General features: G+C 47.2%; 1 protein-coding gene across 1 annotated transcript in view; it reads left to right on the top strand.

Moving 5' to 3' along the window:
- Window positions 1–24,829, top strand: part of ALAD (aminolevulinate dehydratase) — a 39,163-nt gene extending 14,334 nt beyond the window's left edge. Inside the window, exons 6-12 of the mRNA XM_063936206.1 lie at window positions 166–249; window positions 401–489; window positions 1,049–1,104; window positions 1,455–1,542; window positions 15,419–15,505; window positions 15,759–15,888; window positions 22,390–24,829. Of these exons, the coding sequence (XP_063792276.1) occupies window positions 166–249; window positions 401–489; window positions 1,049–1,104; window positions 1,455–1,542; window positions 15,419–15,505; window positions 15,759–15,888; window positions 22,390–22,451 (596 nt within the window). The 3' untranslated portion in view covers window positions 22,452–24,829. The remainder of the gene's footprint in view (window positions 1–165; window positions 250–400; window positions 490–1,048; window positions 1,105–1,454; window positions 1,543–15,418; window positions 15,506–15,758; window positions 15,889–22,389) is intronic.
- The last annotated feature ends 905 nt before the right edge of the window (window positions 24,830–25,734 follow it).

Here is a 25,734-nt window from a genome sequence, read left to right as displayed (position 1 = left end):
CACGATGTCACATCTGATGTGATATTGGCAAGTGTGTACCCAGCCGAGAGATTACACAACTCTGCACATTGAGGAGGCCCAAAATATATCTCACCGCTGAAAGGTGTTGGGGCCCATCTAGATATATGTAGATTGACTGACCGCTGGGTATTTGTGTTCCCCCAGGGATTCTGCGAGAAGATGGCAGCATTCAGAACGAGACCAGCTGCCAGCGGCTGGCAGAGGTGGCATTGGCTTACGCCCGTGCAGGTACTGTTTTGGGGATCTTGTCTTGTGCTTATTTTGTATGGATGTATTTCACATTATTTAGTCACATACCTGTAAAGTGTGGTTAATTTGTGTGTACTTTGGTGGGGTCCCCAAGACCCCCAGACCATTAATCCATTGTTCTTTGTCGCAGGATGCCATGTGGTGGCACCATCTGATATGATGGATGGCAGGATTGGCGCCATTAAGAAGGCTTTGATATCCAATGACCTAGGAAACAAGGTGAGACTCATTCTCGTGCAACCTGCCAGGGTTCCGCTGACGGGCATAGGTCCTGTAATGCGCACACACATATACGTTCCTCTGTTGTGCTAAACTGAAAATAAGTTGAGTAACTGTGAGAAGGGGTTTTGTAAGTAAGGGGGACATTTACTAAGCAGTGATAAGAGCGGAGAAGTGAGCCAGTAGAGAAGTTGCCCATGGTAACCAATCAGCACTGAAGTAACTGCTATAATTTGCATACTATAAAATGATACAGAGCTGCTGATTGGTTGATGGGGCCACTTCTCCACTGGCTCACTTCTCCGCTCTTATCACTTCTTAGTAAATGTCCCCCTATATGTGCTAGCAAGATTAGGTAAGAGTGGTTTCCTTCATGTTCTGTGAACTTTTAGCAGTGTCTGTATATATTTCTGAATGGTCTTATCTGTTGCATAAAAGTCAGTTTCGGGATTTTGCTTTTGCCCTTTTTAGAGGGTTTATTAAAACATCATTTTTAATCCGCAACAGCAATAAAAGACAAATAAACTTCGTATCATCCTCTCTCATTGTTATTTCCCAGGTGTCGGTCATGAGCTACAGTGCAAAGTTTGCCTCTTGCTTCTACGGCCCGTTCAGGTAAGGGCGACGCATTGACAATGTTTCCTGTCAGCTGAGGCGGCCATCTTGGTTTCAGGTTCTCGGTGTCCCTGACAGAAAGAGGTTATCAGTCAGAGCTGTGTTCTTGTGTTGTGTGGGACTTTGGACTTGGTTTTGTGTTTATAAGGGAGAGAATATTATTTATAGATTTCCCACTGGCGAGAATCCATGCCGGTATTTATCTTTTGTGGCCTGTTTTGTACACACATTTCTGCCAATGAATGCTGTTTACACTACTTAATTATCAGTCAGTGGTGAGAATCCGGCGGTCGCTACGTGGGAGACTGAAGCAAAGGCTTAATATTCATTGTCATTTTTTTATTTCAAAGAGATGCGGCACAGTCCAAACCTGCGTTTGGAGATCGGAAATGTTACCAGTTGCCTCCTGGTGCAAGAGGACTGGCCAGCAGGGCGGTGGTAAGGAGCAATTAACCTCTTCAGGTCCGCAGGGCTTATTTAATAACCTTTTGCAAAATATACAGTATATATAGAAAGATGTCATATTTCTGGAAAATGACATCTATCATCTGATTGGTTGCTTTGTGTTCCAGCAAACCGTGTACATTGCACAGTCTTCTTAAATAAAGCCCCGAATGTAATATTGTTTATGTATGTGTGAAAGTAAAGGAGTGCATTTAATATATATATATATATATATATATATATATATATAAGTCTGAAGCAGTGTGTGTAATATGTTTATGTATAAGCTAGGGTGAATAGGTGGGTGTAAAATGATGATGTATAAGCGAGGCTGATGCAGTGGGTGTAATGTATGTTTATGTATAATATAGAGATAATGAGTTGGTGTAAAATGATGTATAAGCGAGGCTGATGCAGTGGGTGTAATAATAAGAATTTACTCACCGGTAATTCTATTTCTCATAGTCCGTAGTGGATGCTGGGGACTCCGTAAGGACCATGGGGATTAGCGGCTCCGCAGTAGACTGGGCACAACTATAAAGAAAGCTTTTAGACTACTGGTGTGCACTGGCTCCTCCCACTAAGACCCTCCTCCAGACTTCAGTTAGGATACTGTGCCCGGAAGAGCTGACACAATTAGGAAGGATTTTGAATCCCGGGTAAGACTCATACCAGCCACACCAATCACACCGTATAACTCGTGATACAATACCCAGTTAACAGCATGATAACAACTGAGCCTCTCAACAGATAGCTCAACAATAACCCTTTAGTTAAGCAATAACCATATACAAGTATTGCAGACAATCCGCACTTGGGATGGGCGCCCAGCATCCACTACGGACTATGAGAAATAGAATTACCGGTGAGTAAATTCTTATTTTCTCTAACGTCCTAAGTGGGTGCTGGGGACTCCGTAAGGACCATGGGGATTATACCAAAGCTCCCAAACGGGCGGGAGAGTGCGGATGACTCTGCAGCACCGAATGAGAGAACTCAAGGTCCTCCTCAGCCAGGGTATCAAATTTGTAGAATTTTGCAAACGTGTTTGCCCCTGACCAAGTTGCAGCTCGGCAAAGTTGAAGAGCCGAGACCCCTCGGGCAGCCGCCCAAGAAGAGCCCACTTTCCTCGTGGAATGGGCTTTTACTGATTTAGGATGCGGCAGTCCAGCCGCAGAATGTGCAAGCTGAATCGTACTACAGATCCAGCGAGCAATAGTCTGCTTAGAAGCAGGTGCACCCAACTTGTTGGGCGCATACAGGATAAAGAGCGAGTCAGTCTTCCTGACTCCAGCTGTCCTGGAAACATAAATTTTTAGGGCCCTGACTACATCCAACAACTTGGAAGCCTCCAAGTCATTTGTAGCCGCAGGCACCACGATAGGTTGGTTCAGATGAAAAGCTGATACCACTTTGGGGAGAAACTGGGGACGAGTCCTCAATTCTGCCCTATCCATATGGAAAATCAGATAAGGGCTTTTACATGACAAAGCCGCCAACTCTGAAACACGCCTGGCCGAAGCCAAGGCCAACAACATGACCACTTTCCACGTGAGATATTTCAAATCCACGGTTTTCAGTGGCTCAAACCAATGTGACTTTAGGAAATCTAACACCACGTTGAGATCCCAAGGTGCCACTGGAGGCACAAAAGGGGGCTGAATATGCAGCACTCCCTTAACAAAAGTCTGAACTTCAGGTAGTGAAGCCAATTCTCTCTGGAAGAAAATCGATAGAGCCGAAATCTGGACCTTAATGGAACCTAATTTAAGGCCCATAGTCACCCCTGACTGTAGGAAGTGCAGGAACCGGCCCAGCTGAAATTCTTCCGTTGGAGCCTTCCTGGCCTCACACCACGCAACATATTTTCGCCATATGCGGTGATAATGGTTTGCGGTTACTTCTTTCCTAGCTTTAATCAGCGTAGGAATGACTTCCTCCGGAATGCCCTTTTCCTTCAGGATCCGGTGTTCAACCGCCATGCCGTCAAACGCAGCCGCGGTAAGTCTTGGAACAGACTGGGCCCCTGCTGCAGCAGGTCTTGTCTGAGCGGTAGAGGCCATGGGTCCTCTGACATCATTTCTTGAAGTTCCGGATACCACGCTCTTCTTGGCCAATCCGGAACAATGAGTATAGTTCTTACTCCTCTTCTCCTTATTATCCTCAGTACCTTTGGTATGAGAGGAAGAGGAGGGAACACATAAACCGATCGGTACACCCACGGTGTTACCAGAGCGTCCACAGCTATCGCCTGCGGGTCTCTCGACCTGGCGCAATATTTTTCTAGCTTTTTGTTTAGGCGGGACGCCATTATGTCCACCTGTGGTGTTTCCCACTGGTTTACAATCATTTGAAAGACTTCTGGATGAAGTCCCCACTCTCCCGGGTGGAGGTCGTGCCTGCTGAGGAAGTCTGCTTCCCAGTTGTCCACTCCCGGAATGAACACTGCTGACAGTGCTAACACGTGATTTTCCGCCCATCGGAGAATCCTTGTGGCTTCTGCCATCGCCGTCCTGCTTCTCGTGCCGCCCTGTCGATTTACATGGGCGACCGCCGTGATGTTGTCTGACTGGATCAGTACCGGCTGGTTTTGAAGCAGGGGTTTTGCCTGACTTAGGGCATTGTAAATGGCCCTTAGTTCCAGAATATTTATGTGCAGGGAAGTCTCCTGACTTGACCATAGTCCTTTGAAGTTTCTTCCCTGTGTGACTGCTCCCCAGCCTCGAAGGCTGGCATCCGTGGTCACCAGGACCCAGTCCTGTATGCCGAATCTGCGGCCCTCTTGAAGATGAGCACTCTGCAGCCACCACAGCAGAGACACCCTTGTCCTCGGAGACAGGGTTATCAGACGATGCATCTGAAGATGCGATCCGGACCACTTGTCCAACAGGTCCCACTGAAAGGTTCTTGCATGAAACCTGCCGAATGGAATCGCTTCGTAGGAAGCTACCATTTTTCCCAGGATCCACGTGCAGTGATGCACCGACACCTGTTTTGGTTTTAGGAGGCCTCTGACTAGAGATGACAGCTCCTTGGCCTTTTCCTGCGGGAGAAACACTTTTCTCTGTTCTGTGTCCAGAACCATCCCTAGGAACAGCAGGCGTGTCGTAGGGACCAGCTGTGACTTTGGAATGTTTAGAATCCAGCCGTGCTGTTGTAGCACTTCCCGAGATATTGCTACCCCTACCAACAACTGCTCTCTGGACCTCGCCTTTATCAGGAGATCGTCCAAGTACGGGATAATTAAAACTCCCTTCCTTCGAAGGAGTATCATCATTTCCACCATTACCTTGGTAAAGACCCTCGGAGCCGTGGAGAGACCGAACGGCAACGTCTGGAATTGGTAATGACAATCTTGTACCACAAATCTGAGGTACTCTTGGTGAGGATGGTAAATGGGGACATGTAGGTAAGCATCCTTGATGTCTAGTGATACCATGTAATCCCCCTCGTCCAGGCTTGCAATAACCGCCCTGAGCGATTCCATCTTGAACTTGAATTTTTTTATATACGTGTTCAAGGATTTCAAATTTAAAATGGGTCTCACCGAACCGTCCGGTTTCGGTACCACAAACATTGTGGAATAGTAACCCCTTCCTTGTTGAAGTAGGGGCACCTTTACTATCACTTGTTGTGAATACAGCTTTTGAATTGCCTGTAACACTGCCTCCCTGCCTGAGGGAGTGGTTGGCAAGGCAGATTTGAGGAAACGGCGGGGGGAGACGTCTCGAATTCCAGTTTGTACCCCTGAGATACTACTTGAAGGATCCAGGGATCCACCCGTGAGCGAGCCCACTGATTGCTGAAATTTTTGAGACGGGCCCCCACCGTACCTGGCTCCGCCTGTGGAGCCCCAGCGTCATGCTGTGGACTTAGAGGAAGCGGGGGAGGACTTTTGCTCCTGGGAACTGGCTGTATGCTGCAGCTTTTTCCCCCTACCTCTGCCTCTGGGCAGAAAGGACGCGCCTTTAACCCGCTTGCCCCTACTGGGCCGAAAGGACTGTACCTGATAATACGGTGCTTTCTTTGGTTGTGAGGGAACATGGGGTAAAAATGTAGACTTCCCAGCTGTTGCTGTGGAAACGAGGTCCGAGAGACCATCCCCGAACAATTCCTCACCCTTATAAGGCAGAACTTCCATGTGTCGTTTGGAATCTGCATCACCTGTCCACTGCCGAGTCCATAACCCTCTCCTGGCAGAAATGGACATTGCACTTATTTTAGATGCCAGCCGGCAAATATCCCTCTGTGCATCCCTCATGTATAAAAGTGCGTCTTTTATATGCTCTACGTTTAGCAAAATAGTGTCCCTGTCTAGGGTATCTATATTTTCTGACAGGGAATCTGACCATGCAGCAGCAGCACTGCACATCCAGGCTGAAGCTATAGCCGGTCTCAATATAACACCTGTGTGTGTGTATATATAGACTTCAGGATAGCCTCCTGCTTTCTATCAGCAGATTCCTTCAGGGCGGCCGTATCCGGAGACGGTAGTGCCACCTTCTTTGACAAGCGTGTGAGCGCTTTATCCACCCTAGGGGATGTTTCCCAGCGTGACCTATCCTCTGGCGGGAAAGGGTACGCCATTAGTAACCTCTTAGAAATTACCAGCTTTTTATCAGGGGAAGCCCACGCTTCTTCACACACTTCATTTAACTCTTCAGATGGAGGAAAAGCTACTGGTAGTTATACCCTTTTTTGTGGTACCGGGGGTAACATCAGAAATGTGCAACACATTTTTCATTGCCTCAATCATGTAACGTGTGGCCCTACTGGAAGTTACATTAGTCTCATCGTCGTCGACACTGGAGTCAGTATCCGTGTCGACATCTGTGTCACCCATCTGAGGTAGCGGGCGTTTTAGAGCCCCTGATGGCTTTTGAGACGCCTGGGCAGACACAGGCTGAGAAGCCGGCTGTCCCACATTTGGTATGTCGTCAAACCTTTTATGTAAGGAGTCGACACTATCACGTAACTCCTTCCACAGCACCATCCACTCAGGTGTCGACCCCGCAGGGGTTGACATCACATTTACAGGCATCTGCTCCGCCTCCACATAAGCCTCCTCATCAAACATGTCGACACAGCCGTACCGACACACCGCAAACACACAGGGAATGAGAGAGAGTATGCCAGCACACACCAGAGCGCTATATAACACTGGGATCCCACTATCAATGAGTGTTTTCCCTATAGCTGCTTTTTTTATATATCTTATGTATATATAATAACTATACTGCGCCTAAATTTAGTGCCCCCCCTCTCTTTTTTACCCTACTGTAGTATTCAGACTGCAGGGGAGAGCCAGGGAGCTTCCTTCCAGCGGAACTGTGAGGGAAAAATGGCGCCAGTGTGCTGAGGGAGAAGCCCCGCCCCCTTTTCGGCGGACTTTCTCCCGCTTTTTCTGTAATACTGGCAGGGGTAATTTTACATCTATATAGCCTCTAGGACTATATATGATGTATATTTGCCAGCCAAGGTGTTATTTATTGCCCTCAGGGCGCCCCCCCCCAGCGCCCTGCACCCATCAGTGACCGAAGTGTGAGGTGTACGTGAGGAGCAATGGCGCACAGCTGCAGTGCTGTGCGCTACCTTGGTGAAGACCGAAGTCTTCTGCCGACGATTTTCCGGACCTCTTTGATGCTTCTGGCTCTGTAAGGGGGGCGGCGGCGCGGCTCCGGGAACGAACACCAAGGTCGGGTCCTGCGGTCGATCCCTCTGGAGCTAATGGTGTCCAGTAGCCTAAGAAGCCCAAACTACCACCTGTTAGGTAGGTTCGCTTCTTCTCCCCTTAGTCCCTCGCTGCAGTGAGTCTGTTGCCAGCAGATCTCACTGAAAATAAAAAACCTAAATATACTTTCTCTATCGTCCTAGTGGATGCTGGGGTTCCTGAAAGGACCATGGGGAATAGCGGCTCCGCAGGAGACAGGGCACAAAAGTAAAGCTTTCCGATCAGGTGGTGTGCACTGGCTCCTCCCCCTATGACCCTCCTCCAAGCCAGTTAGATTTTTGTGCCCGGCCGAGAAGGGTGCAATCTAGGTGGCTCTCCTAAAGAGCTGCTTAGAGAAAGTTTAGCTTAGGTTTTTTATTTTACAGTGAGTCCTGCTGGCAACAGGATCACTGCAACGAGGGACTTAGGGGAGAAGAAGTGAACTCACCTGCGTGCAGGATGGATTGGCTTCTTGGCTACTGGACATCAGCTCCAGAGGGACGATCACAGGTACAGCCTGGATGGTCACCGGAGCCTCGCCGCCGGCCCCCTTGCAGATGCTGAAACATGAAGAGGTCCAGAATCGGCGGCAGAAGACTCCTCAGTCTTCTAAAGGTAGCGCACAGCACTGCAGCTGTGCGCCATTTTCCTCTCAGCACACTTCACACGGCAGTCACTGAGGGTGCAGGGCGCTGGGAGGGGAGCGCCCTGGGAGGCAAATGAAAACCTATTTGGCTAAAAAAATACCTCACATATAGCCTCCGGGGCTATATGGAGATATTTAACCCCTGCCTGAATACACTAAAGAGCGGGAGACGAGCCCGCCGGAAAAGGGGCGGGGCCTATCTCCTCAGCACACAGCGCCATTTTCCTTACACAGCTCCGCTGGTCAGGACGGCTCCCAGATCTCTCCCCTGCACTGCACTACAGAAACAGGGTAAAACAAGAGAGGGGGGGCAAAATAGTGGCAAAAATTATATTATAAAAGCAGCTATACAGGGAGCACTTATTATAAGGCTATCCCTGTCATATATAGCGCTTTTGGTGTGTGCTGGCAAACTCTCCCTCTGTCTCCCCAAAGGGCTAGTGGGGTCCTGTCTTCGTTAAGAGCATTCCCTGTGTGTCTGCTGTGTGTCGGTACGTGTGTGTCGACATGTATGAGGACGATATTGGTGTGGAGGCGGAGCAATTGCCTGTAATGGTGATGTCACTCTCTAGGGAGTCGACACCGGAATGGATGGCTTATTTAGGAAATTACGTGATAATGTCAACACGCTGCAAGGTCGGTTGACGACATGAGACGGCCGACAAACAATTAGTACCGGTCCAGACGTCTCAAAAACACCGTCAGGGGTTTTTAAAACGCCCGTTTACTTTAGTCGGTCGACACAGACACAGACAGGGACACTGAATCCAGTGTCGACGGTGAATAAACAAACGTATTCCTTATTAGGGCCACACGTTAAAGGCAATGAAGGAGGTGTTACATATTTCTGATACTACAAGTACCACAAAAGAGGGTATTATGTGGGATGTGAAAAAACTACCGTAGTTTTTCCTGAATCAGATAAATTAAATAAAGTGTGTGATGATGCGTGGGTTCCCCCCGATAGAAAATTATGGGCGGTATACCCTTTCCCGCCAGAAGTTAGGGCGCGTTGGGAAACACCCCTTAGGGTGGATAAGGCGCTCACACGCTTATCAAAACAAGTGGCGGTACCGTCTATAGATAGGGCCGTCCTCAAGGACCAGCTGACAGGAGGCTGGAAAATATCATAAAAAGTATATACACACATACTGGTGTTATACTGCGACCAGCGATCGCCTCAGCCTGGATGTGCAGAGCTGGGTGGCTTGGTCGGATTCCCTGACTAAAAATATTGATACCCTTGACAGGGACAGTATTTTATTGACTATAGAGCATTTAAAGGATGCATTTCTATATATGCGAGATGCACAGAGGGATATTTGCACTCTGGCATCAAGAGTAAATGCGATGTCCATATCTGCCAGAAGATGTTATGGACACGACAGTGGTCAGGTGATGCAGATTCCAAACGGCACAAAGGTGTATTGCCGTATAAAGGAAGAGGAGTTATTTGGGGTCGGTCCATCGGACCTGGTGGCCACGGCAACTGCTGGAAAATCCGCCGTTTTTACCCTAAGTCACATCTCTGCAGAAAAAGACACCGTCTTTTCAGCCTCAGTCCTTTCGTCCCTATAAGATCATATCTGCCCAGGGATAGAGGAAAGGGAAGAAGACTGCAGCAGGCAGCCCATTCCCAGGAACAGAAGCGTTCCACCGCTTCTGACAAGTTCTCAGCATGGCGCTGAGACCGTACAGGACCCCTGGATCCTACAAGTAGTATCCCAGGGGTACAGATTGGAATGTCGAGACGTTTCCCCTTCGCAGGCTCCTGAAGTCTGCTTTACCAAGGTCTCCCTCCGACAAGGAGGCAGTATGGGAAAAAAATTCACAAGCTGTATTCCAGCAGGTGATAATTAAATTACCCCTCCTACTACAAGAAAAGGGGTATTATTCCACACTATATTGTGGTACTGAAGCCAGAAGGCTAGGTGAGACTTATTCTAAAAAAATTTTTTTGAACACTTACAAAGGTTCAAATCAAGATGGAGTCACTCAGAGCAGTGATAACGAACCAGGAAGAAGGGGACTATATAGTGTCCCGGGACATCAGGGATGCTTACCTCTATGTCCCAAATTTGCCCTTCTCACTAAGGGTACCTCAGGTTCGTGGTGCAGAACTGTCACTATCAGTTTCAGACGCTGCCGTTTGGATTGTCCACGGCACCCCGGGTCTTTACCAAGGTAATGGCCGAAATAATGATTCTTCTTCGAAGAAAAGGCGTCTTAATTATCCCTTACTTGGACGATCTCCTGATAAGGGCATAGTCCAGGGAACAGTTGGAGGTCGGAGTAGCACTATCTCGGATACTGCTACAACAGCACGGGTGGATTCTAAATATTCCAAAATCGCAGCTGATCCCGACGACACGTCTGCTGTGCCTAGGGATGATTCTGGACACAGTCCAGAAAAAGGTGTTTCTCCCGGAAGAGAAAGCCAGGGAGTTATCCGAGCTAGTCAGGAACCTCCTAAAAACAGTGCATCATTGCACAAGGATCCTGGTAAAAATGGTGGCTTCCTACGAAGCAATTCCATTCGGCAGATTTCACGCAAGAACTTTTCAGTGGGATCTGCTGGACAAATGGTCCGGATCGCATCTTCAGATGCATCAGCGGATAACCCTATATCCAAGGACAAGGGTGTCTCTCCTGTGGTGGTTATAGAGTGCTCATCTTCTAGAGGGCCGCAGATTCGGCATTCAGGATTGGATGCTGGTGACCACGGAGCCCAGCCCGAGAGGCTGGGGAGCAGTCACACAAGGAAAAAATTTCCAGGGAGTGTGATCAAGTCTGGAGACTTTTCTCCACATAAATATACTGGAGCTAAGGGTAAATTTATAATGCTCTAAGCTTTGCAAGACCTCTGCTTCAAGGTCAGCCGGTATTGATCCAGTGGGAAAAACATCACGGCAGTCGCCCACGTAAACAGACAGGGCGACACAAGAAGCAGGAGGGCAATGGCAAAAACTGCAAGGACTTTTCGCTGGGCGGAAAATCATGTGATAGCACTGTCAGCAGTGTTTCATCCCGGGAATGGAAACTGGGAAGCAGACTTCCTCAGCAGGCACGACCTCCACCCGGGAGAGTGGAAACTTCATCGGGAAGTTTTTTCCACATGATTGTAAACCGTTGGGAAATACCAAAGGTGGACATGATGGCGTCCAGCCTGAACAAAAAACGGGACAGGTATTGCGCCAGGTCAAGAGACCCTCAGGCAATAGCTGTGGACGTTCTGGTAACACCGTGGGTGTACCAGTCGGTGTATGTGTTCCCTCCTCTGCTTCTCATACCTAAGGTGCTGAGAATTATAAGACGTAGAGGAGTAAGAACTATACTCATGGCTCCGGATTGGCCAAGAAGGACTTGGTACCCGGAACTTCAAGAGATGCTTACAGAGGTCTTATGGCCTCTGCCGCTAAGAAGGGACTTGCTTCAGCAAGTACCATGTCTGTTCCAAGACTTACCGCAGCTGCGTTTGTCGGCATGGCGGTGGAAAGCCGGATCCTAAGGGAAAAAGGCATTCCGGAAGAGGTCATTCCTACCCTGGTCAAAGCCAGAAAGGAGGTGACCGCACAACATTATCACCACATGTGGCGAAAATATGTTGCGTGGTGTGAGGCCAGGAAGGCCCCACAAAGAAATTTCAACTCGGTCGTTTCCTGCATTTCCTGCAAACAGGAGTGTCTATGGGCCTCAAATTGGGGTCCATTAAGGTTCAAATTTCGGCCCTGTCGATTTTCTTCCAGAAAGAATTGGCTTCAGTTCCTGAAGTCCAGAAGTTTGTCAAGGGAGTATTGCATATACAACCCCCTTTTGTGCCTCCAGTGGCACTGTGGGATCTCAACGTAGTTCTGGGATTCCTCAAATCACATTGGTTTAAAACCAGTCAAATCTGTGGATTTGAAGCATCTCACATGAAAAGTGACCATGCTCTTGGCCCTGGCCTGGACCAGGCGAGTGTCAAATTGGTGGTTTTTTTTTTTTTCTCAAAAAAGCCCATATCTGTTTGTCCATTCGGACAGGGCAGAGCTGCGGACTCGTCCCCAGTTCTCTCCCTAAGGTGGTGTCAGTGTTTCACCTGAACCAGCTTATTGTGGTGCCTTGCACCTACTAGGGACTTGGAGGACTCCAAGTTGCTAGATGTTGTCAGGGCCCTGAAAATATGTTCCAGGACGGCTGGAGTCAGGAAAACTGACTTGCTGTTATCCTGTATGCACCCAACAAACTGGGTGCTCTTGCTTCTAAGCAGACTATTGCTAGTTGGATGTGTAATACAATTCAGCTTGCACATTCTGTGGCAGGCCTGCCACAGCCAAAATATGTAAATGCCCATTCCACAAGGAAGGTGGGCTCATCTTGGGCGGCTGCCCGAGGGGTCTCGGCTTTACAACTTTGCCGAGCAGCTACTTGGTCAGGGGCAAACACGTTTGCTAAATTCTACAAATTTGATACCCTGGCTAAGGAGGACCTGGAGTTCTCTCATTCGGTGCTGCAGAGTCATCCGCACTCTCCCGCCCGTTTGGGAGCTTTGGTATAATCCCCATGGTCCTTTCAGGAACCCCAGCATCCACTAGGACGATAGAGAAAATAAGAATTTACTTACCGATAATTCTATTTCTCGGAGTCCGTAGTGGATGCTGGGCGCCCATCCCAAGTGCGGATTATCTGCAATACTTGTACATAGTTACAAAAATCGGGTTATTATTGTTGTGAGCCATCTTTTCAGAGGCTCCGCTGTTATCATACTGTTAACTGGGTTTAGATCACAAGTTGTACGGTGTGATTGGTGTGGCTGGTATGAGTCTTACCCGGGATTCAAAATTCCTCCCTTATTGTGTACGCTCGTCCGGGCACAGTACCTAACTGGCTTGGAGGAGGGTCATAGGGGGAGGAGCCAGTGCACACCACCTGATCGGAAAGCTTTACTTTTGTGCCCTGTCTCCTGCGGAGCCGCTATTCCCCATGGTCCTTTCAGGAACCCCAGCATCCACTACGGACTCCGAGAAATAGAATTATCGGTAAGTAAATTCTTATTTTCTTTCTAGGTGCTCAGGAGAGCCCCTAGTGTGCATCCAGCTCAGCCGGGCACAAGAATCTAACTGAAGTCTGGATGAGAGTCTTAGTGGGAGGAGCCAGTGCACACCAGTAGTCTAAAAGCTTTCTTTATAGTTGTGCCCAGTCTCCTGCGGAGCCGCTAATCCCCATGGTCCTTACGGAGTCCCCAGCATCCACTTAGGACGTTAGAGAAATATGTTTGTGTAATCTAGAGATAATGAGTTGGTGTAAAATGATGATGTATAAGTGAAGCTGATGCAGTGGGTGTAATATGTTTATGTGTAATCTAGAGATAATGAGTTGGTGTAAAATGATGTATAAGCGAGGCTGATGCTGTGGGTGTAATATATGTTTGTCTAATCTAGAGATAATGAGTTGATGTAAAATGATGTATAAGCGAGGCTGATGCAGTGGGTGTAATATATGTTTATGTATAATCTAGAGATAATGAGTTGATGTAAAATGATGTATAAGCGAGGCTGATGCAATGGGTGTAATATATGTTTATGTATAATCTAGAGATAATGAGTTGATGTAAGATGATGTATAAGCGAGGCTGATGCAGTGGGTGTAATATATGTTTATGTCTAATCTAGAGATAGTGAGTTGATGTATAAGTGAAGCTGATGCAGTGGGTGTAATATGTTTATGTGTAATCTAGAGATAATGAGTTGGTGTAAAATGATGTATAAGCGAGGCTGATGCTGTGGGTGTAATATATGTTCGTCTAATCTAGAGATAATGAGTTGGTGTAAAATGATGTATAAGCGAGGCTGATGCAGTGGGTGTAATATATGTTTATGTGTAATCTAGAGATGAGTTGGTGTAAAATGATGTATAAGCGAGGCTGATGCTGTGGGTGTAATATATGTCTAATCTAGAGATAATGAGTTGATGTAAAATGATGTATAAGCGAGGCTGATGCAGTGGGTGTAATATGTTTATGTATAATCTAGAGATAATGAGTTGATGTAAAATGATGTATAAGCGAGGATGATGTAGTGGGTGTAATATATGTTTATGTATAATATAGAGATAATGAGTTGGTGTAAAATTATGATGTATAAGTGAAGCTGATGAAGTGGGTGTAATATATGTTTATGTGTAATCTAGAGATAGTGAGTTGATGTAACAGGATGATGTATAAGCGAGGCTGATGCAGTGGGTGTAATATATGTTTATGTGTAATCTAGAGATAATGAGTTGGTGTAAAATTATGTATATGCGAGGCTGATGCAGTGGGTGTAATATATGTTTGTCTAATCTAGAGATAGTGAGTTGATGTATGAGTGAAGCTGATGCAGTGGGTGTAATATGTTTGTGTAATCTAGAGATAATGAGTTGGTGTAAAATGATGTATAAGCGAGGCTGATGCAGTGGGTGTAATATGTTTATGTGTAATCTAGAGATAATGAGTTGGTGTAAAATTATGTATAAGCGAGGCTGATGCAGTTGGTGTAATATATGTTTGTCTACTCTAGAGATAGTGAGTTGATGTAAAATGATGATGTATAAGCGAGGCTGATGCAGTGGTTGTAATAAATGTTTTTGTATAAGCTAAGATGAAGGAGTGAGTGTGGTATTTTCATGTATATGCTAGAACAGAGTTTCCCAAACTCCACCAGTTCAGTCCAGGTTTTAAGGATATCCATACTTGAGTACAGATTATATCAATTTGACTAAAGTACTAATTAAGTCACCTGTGCCCAAGAATCTTTAAAACCTTAACTGTAATGGCAGAGTTTGGGAAAGTTCTTGCCAGAATGAAGGTGTGTAATATGTTTATGCATAAATGCAGATGAAAGAGAATGTTTGTAATATGTTTGTGTATAAGCAAGACTGAAGAAGTGAGTAAGATATGTTTATGTATAACAAGTGGGAAATATGTTTATGTATAAGCAAGGCTGAAGGACTGTGTGTAATATGTTTGTGTTTAAGCGATGCTGAAGGAATGGGTGCAATATGTTTATGTATAAGCGAGGTGGACAAAATATATAATATGTTTGTGTGCAAGCAAGGCTGAAGGAGTATGTGTAATTTGTTCATGTGTAAGCAAGCCTGAAGGACTGCATGTAATATGTTTGTGTATAAGCGAGGCTGAAGGAGTAGGTGTAATATGTTTGTGTAGAAGCAAGGCTTGAGGAGTATGTGTAATATGTTAATGTATAAGCAAGGCTGAAGGAGTGCGTGTAATATGTTTGTGTATAAAGAAGGCTGAAGGAGTGGGTCTAATATATGTATAAGCGAGGTTGAAGTAGTGGGTAATATGTTTATGTACAAACAATGCTGAAGGAGTGTGCGTGTAATATGTTTATGTACAGTATGAGAGGCGGATGGAGTGTGTAATATGTTTGTGCATGCAATATGTTTATGCGTGTGGCCATTATTGGCACTGACCAGGACAGATATCCCTGCGATCCGAATCTGCCCTTTCTTACTGTCCTTGCTTGTCTGGGCAGGACCGGGATGTACGTGAAGGAGCAGACATGCTTATGGTGAAGCCGGGAATGCCGTATTTGGACCTTGTGAGAGAAGTGAAGGACAAGGTGAGTGGACGGGGAGATGCCCGGTTTTGGGCAAACTAAATGTTACTACAAAATGAACTTGTTACATTAGTGCGTACATATGAGGATGATAGCAAGGGTGCGTTCATGATACAGAGGGGAGGGAGGGTCCTGCATGTGGGTGCTTACACTTCATAGATGAGTGACAAGTCTACGAAAGTGGGTGATGAGTGTATTGTAGCCAGACGCTGATCATCTGAGGCTCTGTGTAACGATGTTCCGGTCTGTGTTCCAGCACCCGGACCTCCCACTAGCTGTGTATCACGTGTCAGGGGAATACGCCATGCTCTGGCATGGCGCACAAGCGGGAGCCTTTGACCTGAAGGTTGCCGTACTGGAGGCCATGACCGGATTCCGGAGAGCCGGTGAGTGCAGCAGTTGTATCTGCCTTCGAAGACGTCATTCGATCCTGGGGACATTTGTCTGACCCATATTTACCGCAGACAGACTGCATTAACCTGGGCTCACTTATTGAACCCACGTGAAAGGATGGATACTAAGATTACCGCTGGTGATACACGTGGCAGTTTTACTAGATCAAATTCCAGAACCACCCCCATACACTCCCTAAGCTGTTGTACCCAGTTATCTACCCTCTACACAGTTCACACAAAACTTATATGTGTTCTCTTTCTACACTCACACATCCCAATGACTACCAAGCCAGCATTGCCATGTGATTGGATCAATTTGCAATATGTAGCCTTATTATCATGTATCCTACAATTCCTATTTCTCTGACGTCCTAGTGGATGCTGGGAACTCCGTAAGGACCATGGGGAATAGCGGCTCCGCAGGAGACTGGGCACAAAAGTAAAAGCTTTTAGGTCACCTGGTGTGCACTGGCTCCTCCCCCTATGACCCTCCTCCAAGCCTCAGTTAGATTTTTGTGCCCGGCCGAGAAGGGTGCATGCTAGGTAGCTCTCCAGAGCTGCTTAGAGTAAAAGTTTTAAATAGGTTTTTTATTTTCAGTGAGACCTGCTGGCAACAGGCTCACTGCATCGTGGGACTAATGGGAGAAGAAGCGAACTCACCTGACTGCAGAGTGGATTGGGCTTCTTGGCTACTGGACATTAGCTCCAGAGGGACGATCACAGGTTCAGCCTGGATGGGTCCCGGAGCCGCGCCGCCGGCCCCCTTACAGAGCCAGAAGAGCGAAGAGGTCCGGAAAAATCGGCGGCAGAAGACGTTCCTGTCTTCAATAAGGTAGCGCACAGCACTGCAGCTGTGCGCCATTGCTCTCAGCACACTTCACACTCCGGTCACTGAGGGTGCAGGGCGCTGGGGGGGAGCGCCCTGAGACGCAATAAAACATGTTTAAACCTTATATGGCTAAAGAAATACATCACATATAGCTCCTGGGCTATATGGATGCATTTCACCCCTGCCAGTTTTCCTAAAAAAAGCGGGAGAAAAGGCCGCCGTGAAGGGGGTGGAGCCTATCTCCTCAGCACACAAGCGCCATTTTCCCTCACAGTTCCGCTGGAAGGAAGGCTCCCTGACTCTCCCCTGCAGTCCTGCTACAGAATCAGGGTAAAACAAGAGAGGGGGGGCACTAATTGGCAGAAAATACATATACAGCAGCTATAGAAGGGAGAAACACTTATATAAGGTTATCCCTGCATATATATAGCGCTCTGGTGTGTGCTGGCAAACTCTCCCTCTGTCTCCCCAAAGGGCTCGTGGGGTCCTGTCCTCTATCAGAGCATTCCCTGTGTGTGTGCTGTGTGTCGGTACGATTGTGTCGACATGTATGAGGAGGAAAATGATGTGGAGGCGGAGCAATTGCCTGTAATAGTGATGTCACCCCCTAGGGAGTCGACACCTGACTGGATGGTCGTATGGAAGGAATTACGTGACAGTGTCAGCACTTTGCAAAAAACTGTTGACGACATGAGACAGCCGGCAAATCAGTTAGTGCCTGTCCAGGCGTCTCAAACACCGTCAGGGGCTCTAAAGCGCCCGTTACCTCAGATGGTCGACACAGACCCAGACACGGATACTGACTCCAGTGTCGACGGTGACGAGACAAACGTAATGTCCAGTAGGGCCACACGTTACATGATCACGGCAATGAAGGAGGCTTTGAACATTTCTGATACTACAAGTACCACAAAAAAGGGTATTATGTGGGGTGTGAAAAAACTACCCATAGTTTTTCCTGAATCAGATGAATTAAATGAGGTGTGTGACAAAGCGTGGGTTTCCCCCGATAAAAAACTGCTGATTTCTAATAAATTATTGGCATTATACCCTTTCCCGCCAGAGGTTAGGGCGCGTTGGGAAACACCCCCTAGGGTAGATAAGGCGCTCACACGCTTATCAAAACAAGTGGCGTTACCGTCTCCTGATACGGCCGCCCTCAAGGAACCAGCTGATAGAAAGCTGGAAAATATCCTAAAAGGTATATACACACATACTGGTGTTATACTACGACCAGCAATCGCCTCAGCCTGGATGTGCAGTGCTGGAGTGGCTTGGTCGGATTCCCTGACTGAAAATATTGATACCCTGGATAGGGACAGTATATTATTGACTATAGAGCATTTAAAGGATGCATTACTATATATGCGAGATGCACAGAGGGATATTTGCACCCTGGCATCAAGAGTAAGTGCGTTGTCCATTTCTGCCAGAAGAAGTTTATGGACACGACAGTGGTCAGGTGATGCGGATTCAAAACGGCATATGGAAGTTTTGCCGTATAAAGGGGAGGAGTTATTTGGGGTCGGTCTATCAGACCTGGTGGCCACGGCGACGGCTGGGAAATCCACCTTTTTACCCCAGGTCACCTCTCAGCAGAAAAAGACACCGTCTTTTCAAACTCAGTCCTTTCGTCCCCATAAGGGCAAGCGGGCAAAAGGCCACTCATTTCTGCCCCGGGGCAGAGGAAGGGGAAAAAGACTGCAGCAAGCAGCCTCTTCCCAGGATCAGAAGCCCTCCCCCGCTTCTGCCAAGTCTTCAGCATGACGCTGGGGCTTTACAAGCGGACTCAGGCACGGTGGGGGCCCGTCTCAAAAATTTCAACGCGCAGTGGGCTCACTCGCAAGTGGACCCCTGGATCCTGCAGGTAGTATCACAGGGGTACAAACTGGAATTCGAGACGTCTCCCCCTCGCCGGTTCCTGAAGTCTGCTCTACCAACATCTCCCTCCGACAGGGAGGCAGTATTGGAAGCTATTCACAAGCTGTATTCCCAGCAGGTGATAATCAAGGTACCCCTCCTACAACAGGGAAAGGGGTATTATTCCACGCTGTTTGTGGTACCGAAGCCGGACGGCTCGGTGAGACCGATTTTAAATCTGAAATCATTGAACACTTACATAAAAAGGTTCAAATTCAAGATCGAATCACTCAGAGCAGTGATAGCGAACCTGGAAGAAGGGGACTATATGGTGTCTCTGGACATCAAAGATGCTTATCTCCATGTCCCAATCTACCCTTCTCACCAAGGGTACCTTAGGTTTGTGGTACAGAACTGTCATTATCAGTTTCAGACGCTGCCGTTTGGGTTGTCCACGGCACCACGGGTCTTTACCAAGGTAATGGCCGAAATGATGATTCTTCTTCGAAGAAAAGGCGTCTTAATTATCCCTTACTTGGACGATCTCCTGATAAGGGCAAGGTCCAGGGAACAGTTAGAGGTCGGAGTAGCACTATCTCAGGTGGTGCTACGTCAGCACGGGTGGATTCTAAATATTCCAAAATCGCAGCTGATTCCAACAACACGTCTGCTGTTCCTAGGGATGATTCTGGACACAGTCCAGAAAAAGGTGTTTCTCCCGGAGGAGAAGGCCAGGGAGTTATCCGAGCTAGTCAGGAACCTCCTGAAACCAGGACAAGTGTCAGTGCATCAATGCACAAGGGTCCTGGGAAAGATGGTGGCTTCTTACGAAGCGATTCCATTCGGAAGATTCCATGCAAGAACGTTTCAGTGGGATCTGCTGGACAAATCGTCCTGATCGCATCTTCAGATGCATCAGCGGATAACCCTATCTCCAAGGACAAGGGTGTCTCTCCTGTGGTGGTTGCAGAGTGCTCATCTTCTAGAGGGCCGCAGATTCGGCATTCAGGACTGGATTCTGGTGACCACGGATGCCAGCCTGAGGGGCTGGGGAGCAGTCACACAGGGAAGAAACTTCCAGGGCTTGTGGTCAAGCATGGAAACGTCTCTTCACATAAATATCCTGGAACTAAGGGCAATTTACAATGCCCTAAGTCAAGCAAGGCCTCTGCTTCAGGGTCAGTCGGTTTTGATCCAATCGGACAACATCACGGCAGTCGCCCACGTAAACAGACAGGGCGGCACAAGAAGCAGGAGGGCAATGGCAGAAGCTGCAAGAATTCTTCGCTGGGCGGAAAATCATGTGACAGCACTGTCAGCGGTGTTCATTCCGGGAGTGGACAACTGGGAAGCAGACTTCCTCAGCAGACACGACCTCCACCCGGGGGAGTGGGGACTTCACCCAGAAGTCTTCCACGTGATTGTAAACCGTTGGGAAAAACCAAAGGTGGACATGATGGCGTCTCGTCTCAACAAGAAACTAGACAGATATTGCGCCAGGTCAAGGGACCCTCAGGCAATAGCGGTGGACGCTCTGGTAACACCGTGGGTGTACCAGTCAGTGTATGTGTTCCCTCCTCTGCCTCTCATACCCAAAGTACTGAGAATCATAAGAAGGAGAGGAGTAAGAACTATACTCGTGGCTCCGGATTGGCCAAGAAGGACTTGGTACCCGGAACTTCAAGAGATGCTCACGGAGGACCCGTGGCCTCTACCTCTCAGAAAGGACCTGCTCCAGCAGGGACCTTGTTTGTTCCAAGACTTACCGCGGCTGCGTTTGACGGCATGGAGGTTGAACGCCGGATCCTGAAGGAAAAAGGCATTCCAGATGAAGTCATCCCTACCCTGGTCAAGGCCAGAAAGGATGTAACCGCAAAACATTATCACCGCATTTGGCGGAAATATGTTGCGTGGTGTGAGGCCAAGAAGGCCCCTACAGAGGAATTTCAACTGGGTCGTTTCCTGCATTTCCTGCAAACAGGACTATCTATGGGCCTAAAATTAGGGTCCATTAAGGTTCAAATTTCGGCCCTGTCAATCTTCTTCCAAAAAGAACTGGCTTCAGTGCCTGAAGTTCAGACGTTTGTCAAAGGGGTACTGCATATACAGCCTCCTTTTGTGCCTCCAGTGGCACCTTGGGATCTCAATGTAGTGTTGAGTCTCCTAAAATCACATTGGTTTGAACCACTCACCACTGTGGAATTGAAATATCTCACATGGAAAGTGGTCATGCTGTTAGCCCTGGCTTCAGCCAGGCGTGTCTCTGAATTGGCGGCTTTATCATATAAAAGCCCTTACCTAATTTTTCATTCAGACAGGGCAGAACTGAGGACTCGCCCTCAATTTCTCCCTAAGGTGGTTTCAGCGTTTCACATGAACCAGCCTATTGTGGTACCTGCGGCTACTAGGGACTTGGAGGACTCCAAGTTGCTGGACGTAGTCAGGGCCCTGAAAATATGTTTCCAGGACGGCTGGAGTCAGAAAATCTGATTCGCTGTTTATCCTGTATGCACCCAACAAGCTGGGTGCTCCTGCTTCTAAGCAGACGATTGCTCGTTGGATTTGTAGTACAATTCAGCTTGCACATTCTGTGGCAGGCCTGCCACAGCCAAAATCTGTAAAAGCCCATTCCACAAGGAAAGTGGGCTCATCTTGGGCGGCTGCCCGAGGGGTCTCGGCTTTACAACTTTGCCGAGCAGCTACTTGGTCAGGGGCAAATACGTTTGCTAAATTTTACAAATTCGATACCCTGGCTGAGGAGGACCTGGAGTTCTCTCATTCGGTGCTGCAGAGTCATCCGCACTCTCCCGCCCGTTTGGGAGCTTTGGTATAATCCCCATGGTCCTTACGGAGTTCCCAGCATCCACTAGGACGTCGGAGAAAATAAGAATTTACTTACCGATAATTCTATTTCTCATAGTCCGTAGTGGATGCTGGGCGCCCATCCCAAGTGCGGATTGTCTGCAATACTTGTATATAGTTATTGTTACAAAAATCGGGTTGTTTATTGTTGTGAGCCATCTTTTCAGAGGCTCCTACGTTTATCATACTGTTAACTGGGTTCAGATCACAAGTTGTACGGTGTGATTGGTGTGGCTGGTATGAGTCTTACCCGGGATTCAAGATCCTTCCTTATTATGTACGCTCGTCCGGGCACAGTATCCTAACTGAGGCTTGGAGGAGGGTCATAGGGGGAGGAGCCAGTGCACACCAGGTGACCTAAAAGCTTTTACTTTTGTGCCCAGTCTCCTGCGGAGCCGCTATTCCCCATGGTCCTTACGGAGTTCCCAGCATCCACTACGGACTATGAGAAATAGAATTATCGGTAAGTAAATTCTTATTTTTCCTCTAGACCGTAAGCTTACGAGCAGGGCCCTTTTACCTCTGTCTCTCTGTTTTTACCGGGTCTCGTTTCACTACTGGGTTTATTCCTTATTGTCATGGTGACAACCTCAAGAAAACTAAATTTGTTTACATCGTCCAGCCAGTCGGGCATTGCCACCGGATCTTAATGCGTGCACCAGCATATGTGGGTTTGGTGGCTATCGCCTTGCCCTCCTCCCTCCTTATAAGCGGGTATGTGTCTGCCATTTTCACCTGCAAAGTCCATGTAGTACAGTCTACTCTGGTTCCATTCACATCTGTCTTCCTCTCATACATGTGCTCTGTAACCAGTTTGAGCATCAGTTGCAGTAACCCGTGGCAACCAGTGACCTTCTAAATAGTAAACCTTTTTCCTGTTTGTCATAAATGTCCTTATGTCTTGTCATTAATAAATGCATCACTCCTATCTTCTCCCGCAGGTGCTGACATCATTATAACCTATTACGTTCCCCAACTCCTCAAGTGGATAAAAGAATTGTAATGGAATCCTGGAAGCTGACGCATTCTGCGACTGCGCTTGCTCTGTCGCTGGGCTCAAGTCGCCAAATTGTAACTGGAAATATTGCTGGGATTTAATTCTAGTGTTTGTACTATAGTTACAGTAGGTGTAGTAATCCTATCATGCTGGCTGCAAAACATCAAAGATTCATAATGTCCCCTTGTGTTCATGTAACCGATAGGCTGCAGCTTATCTGTGTTTTATTTACACCTACAGACCTATTCCAGACATTTATATTCTTAGGCCCAGATTTATCAAGCCTTGGAGAGTGATACATTACACCGAGATAAAGTACCAGCCAATCAGCTCCTAACTGCCATGTTACACGCTGTGTTTGAAAAATGACAGGAGCTGATTGGTTGGTGCTTTATCACCGTGCTATTTACCGCTCTCCAAGGCTTGATACATTTAGACCTTAGTGCGCAGACCATAATTGGTTTGCAAAACTTTTTATTTTTCATTTCCCCGTTTTTTTTGTTTTATTTGTTTTATTTTAAGATTTTTTTTTTCCCCATATTACTTTTGTTATCTGTTTTACGTAAGGACGCTGTACTGGCGGCAGCTGGCTTTACAGTATTGCATGTGGGTACAGTCGAGAGGTCTGGGTGCTAGCTTACAAAAAAAAAAACAGCTTCTGTACCCATGGCAATCAATCAAATGTTGATTTCTCTACTTTATTAAATGATCATGTGGTTTTGTTGCTATAGATTACAGGGCTCCCTGAGCACCAGTTTTCATCAATGTCTTGTTTATCGAATAGAACCGTGTGACCGTGTTTTAGCTTTAAATTTAATAGATTTGTCCTGGGGCACTTGTTGTTCCAAAACAGCTGGAGACAGATCCCCCTACCTCCATACCCCCCACCCCGGTCTTAGATTAAGGTTTGATAACCTTGTCCAAAGGAATTGCCAACACTTCCTATTTCACATGTCGGGTCATCTGGAAAACCTGCTATAAGTAAATAGCACAGTCTCTAGTCTGTGTAATGCTGCGTGATCTAGTGTAATTAATTGCAAGTTATTACTGGCCCCCACAATTGAAACACAAGTGTATTTTCTGTCGCTACATCAGATTCCTCCTAGTTTCCCAGAATGCTTCACTTCAATGGTCAACATGGCCCCTCAGACTAGAACATCTTAGGCTACAGTGATCAAATACCTGAGCCATTAAACGCTATGGAGGCGACTAATCTTTGCAGCAAGAGATTGTCCCCAAACAAAACTTGTCTTCTATAAAGTGTATTTTTGTTAGTGCAAACAAATTCATAACAGCGCAGGGAAATGAGACCAGAATGTCCATCTTTGTTATGGAAATCCATCAAAGAGCCACTAATCCTAACATGCAAATTGAATTCTCTAAAATGGCAGTGAGGACATCCACAAATCAATATGAAGGTGCCCATACACATTGTGATAAAACAGCTGATACGAGGGGGAATTATCCCGATATTGCACAACACGACCTTGATCGGAAAGTGACCGTGGATCTGCCAATGTGTGACCAGCTGAAAAGTTCCAGGAACTTATCAGAAATCGGAGTATTTGATAGGAAGTTGCGATCTCGGAGGTAGATATTTTCCTGCACACGGCAGGTTTCCGGTCTGTAATACTATTTGCATGACAACGCAGTCGGCCTATGTAAATATAATTTCACGTGACATCTAGTTATGTGACCCTTATATATATCATAATGGCCCTGCAACCCGCTGTACAATGCCCAGTAATCATGGCATTGCATAGTGCGCGGGGGAGACCACAATGAATCACACCACACCACGTCCCCCACTTCACTGACCTGGTTGCCTTCTCCCAGAAGTCAGAAAGTATGGTTATTGGCAGGTCTTACATGGCACTTGTATATTGGGTTTAGTGTTCCGCTGAGGTGCAGGTGGATTTCACAGCCCTTTTACAGCTGAGGTTTCCTTTTTAATATTTTTACATTTTTGTCTGTCGACCGATCAGCTCTATATGGGAGTCAGTGGCTCAGACATGAAGCGTGGTCTTGTGACTAGTAATGTCACCCAGCCTATAATGTAGTTTAGGGATATATACAGCCCTCTGGAAGGAAGATTTCACCCCAATTCGCATTTTTAAGGTTTAATTTAAAAAACGATTTTATGTGTTTTGTGTGTTTTTATCTAGTTTGTATAAATATGCCTTTAACCCGAAGTGTTCTTAGCCAGACGGAGGCGATGACGACGATTGGTTTGTCTTGATCTATGTGTTTCTGACGAGACTCAGCGGTGCCACCAATTTTTAAGTTTATTTTCTCTAACGTCCTAGTGGATGCTGGGACTCCGTCAGGACCATGGGGATTAGCGGGCTCCGCAGGAGACAGGGCACATCTAAAAAAGCTTTTAGGTCACATGGTGCGTACTGGCTCCTCCCCCTATGACCCTCCTCCAAGCCTCAGTTAGGTTTTTGTGCCCGTCCGAGAGGGTGCAATCTAGGTGGCTCTCCTAAAGAGCTGTTTAGAAAAGTTTTTTTTTAGGTTTCAATCTCAGTGATTCCTGCTGGCAACAGGATCACTGCATCGAGGGACTTAGGGGAGAGATTTCCAACTCACCTGCGTGCAGGATGGATTGGAGTCTTAGGCTACTGGACACTTAGCTCCAGAGGGAGTCGGAACACAGGTCAGCCTGGGGTTCGTCCCGGAGCCGCGCCGCCGATCCCCCTTACAGACGCTGAAGAGACGGCAGAACGGAGGTCCGGAAAGCAGGCGGCAGAAGACTCCTCAGTCTTCTTGAAGGTAGCGCACAGCACGGCAGCTGTGCGCCATTGTTGTCACACGGCTCACTGACTCAGTCACGGAGGGTGCAGGGCGCTGCTGGGGGCGCCCTGGGCAGCAATATAATTACCTTTAGTGGCAAAATAAATACATCACATATAGCCATTAAGGCTATATGTATGTATTTTAACCCAGGCCAGTTTCTTAAAAACCGGGGAAAAGCCCGCCGAAAAAGGGGCGGAGCTTATTCTCCTCAGCACTCAGCGCCATTTTCCTGCTCAGCTCCGCTGGTGAGGAAGGCTCCCAGGTCTCTCCCCTGCACTGCACTACAGAAACAGGGTAACAAAGAGAAGGGGGGCATAAATTGGCGATATTTATATATTAAGAGCGCATATATAGTAAACAACACCTTCTAGGGTTGTTTATATACATTTATAGCGCTTTTGGTGTGTGCTGGCAAACTCTCCCTCTGTCTCCCCAAAGGGCTAGGGGGTCCTGTCTTCGATTAGAGCATTCCCTGTGTGGCTGCTGTGTGTCG

The sequence above is a fragment of the Pseudophryne corroboree genome, chromosome 8, assembly GCF_028390025.1.
Source record: "Pseudophryne corroboree isolate aPseCor3 chromosome 8, aPseCor3.hap2, whole genome shotgun sequence".
NCBI lineage: Eukaryota > Metazoa > Chordata > Amphibia > Anura > Myobatrachidae > Pseudophryne > Pseudophryne corroboree.
Note: the sequence above shows the minus strand (reverse complement) of the source record. Positions and strands in the feature narration are given on the sequence as shown.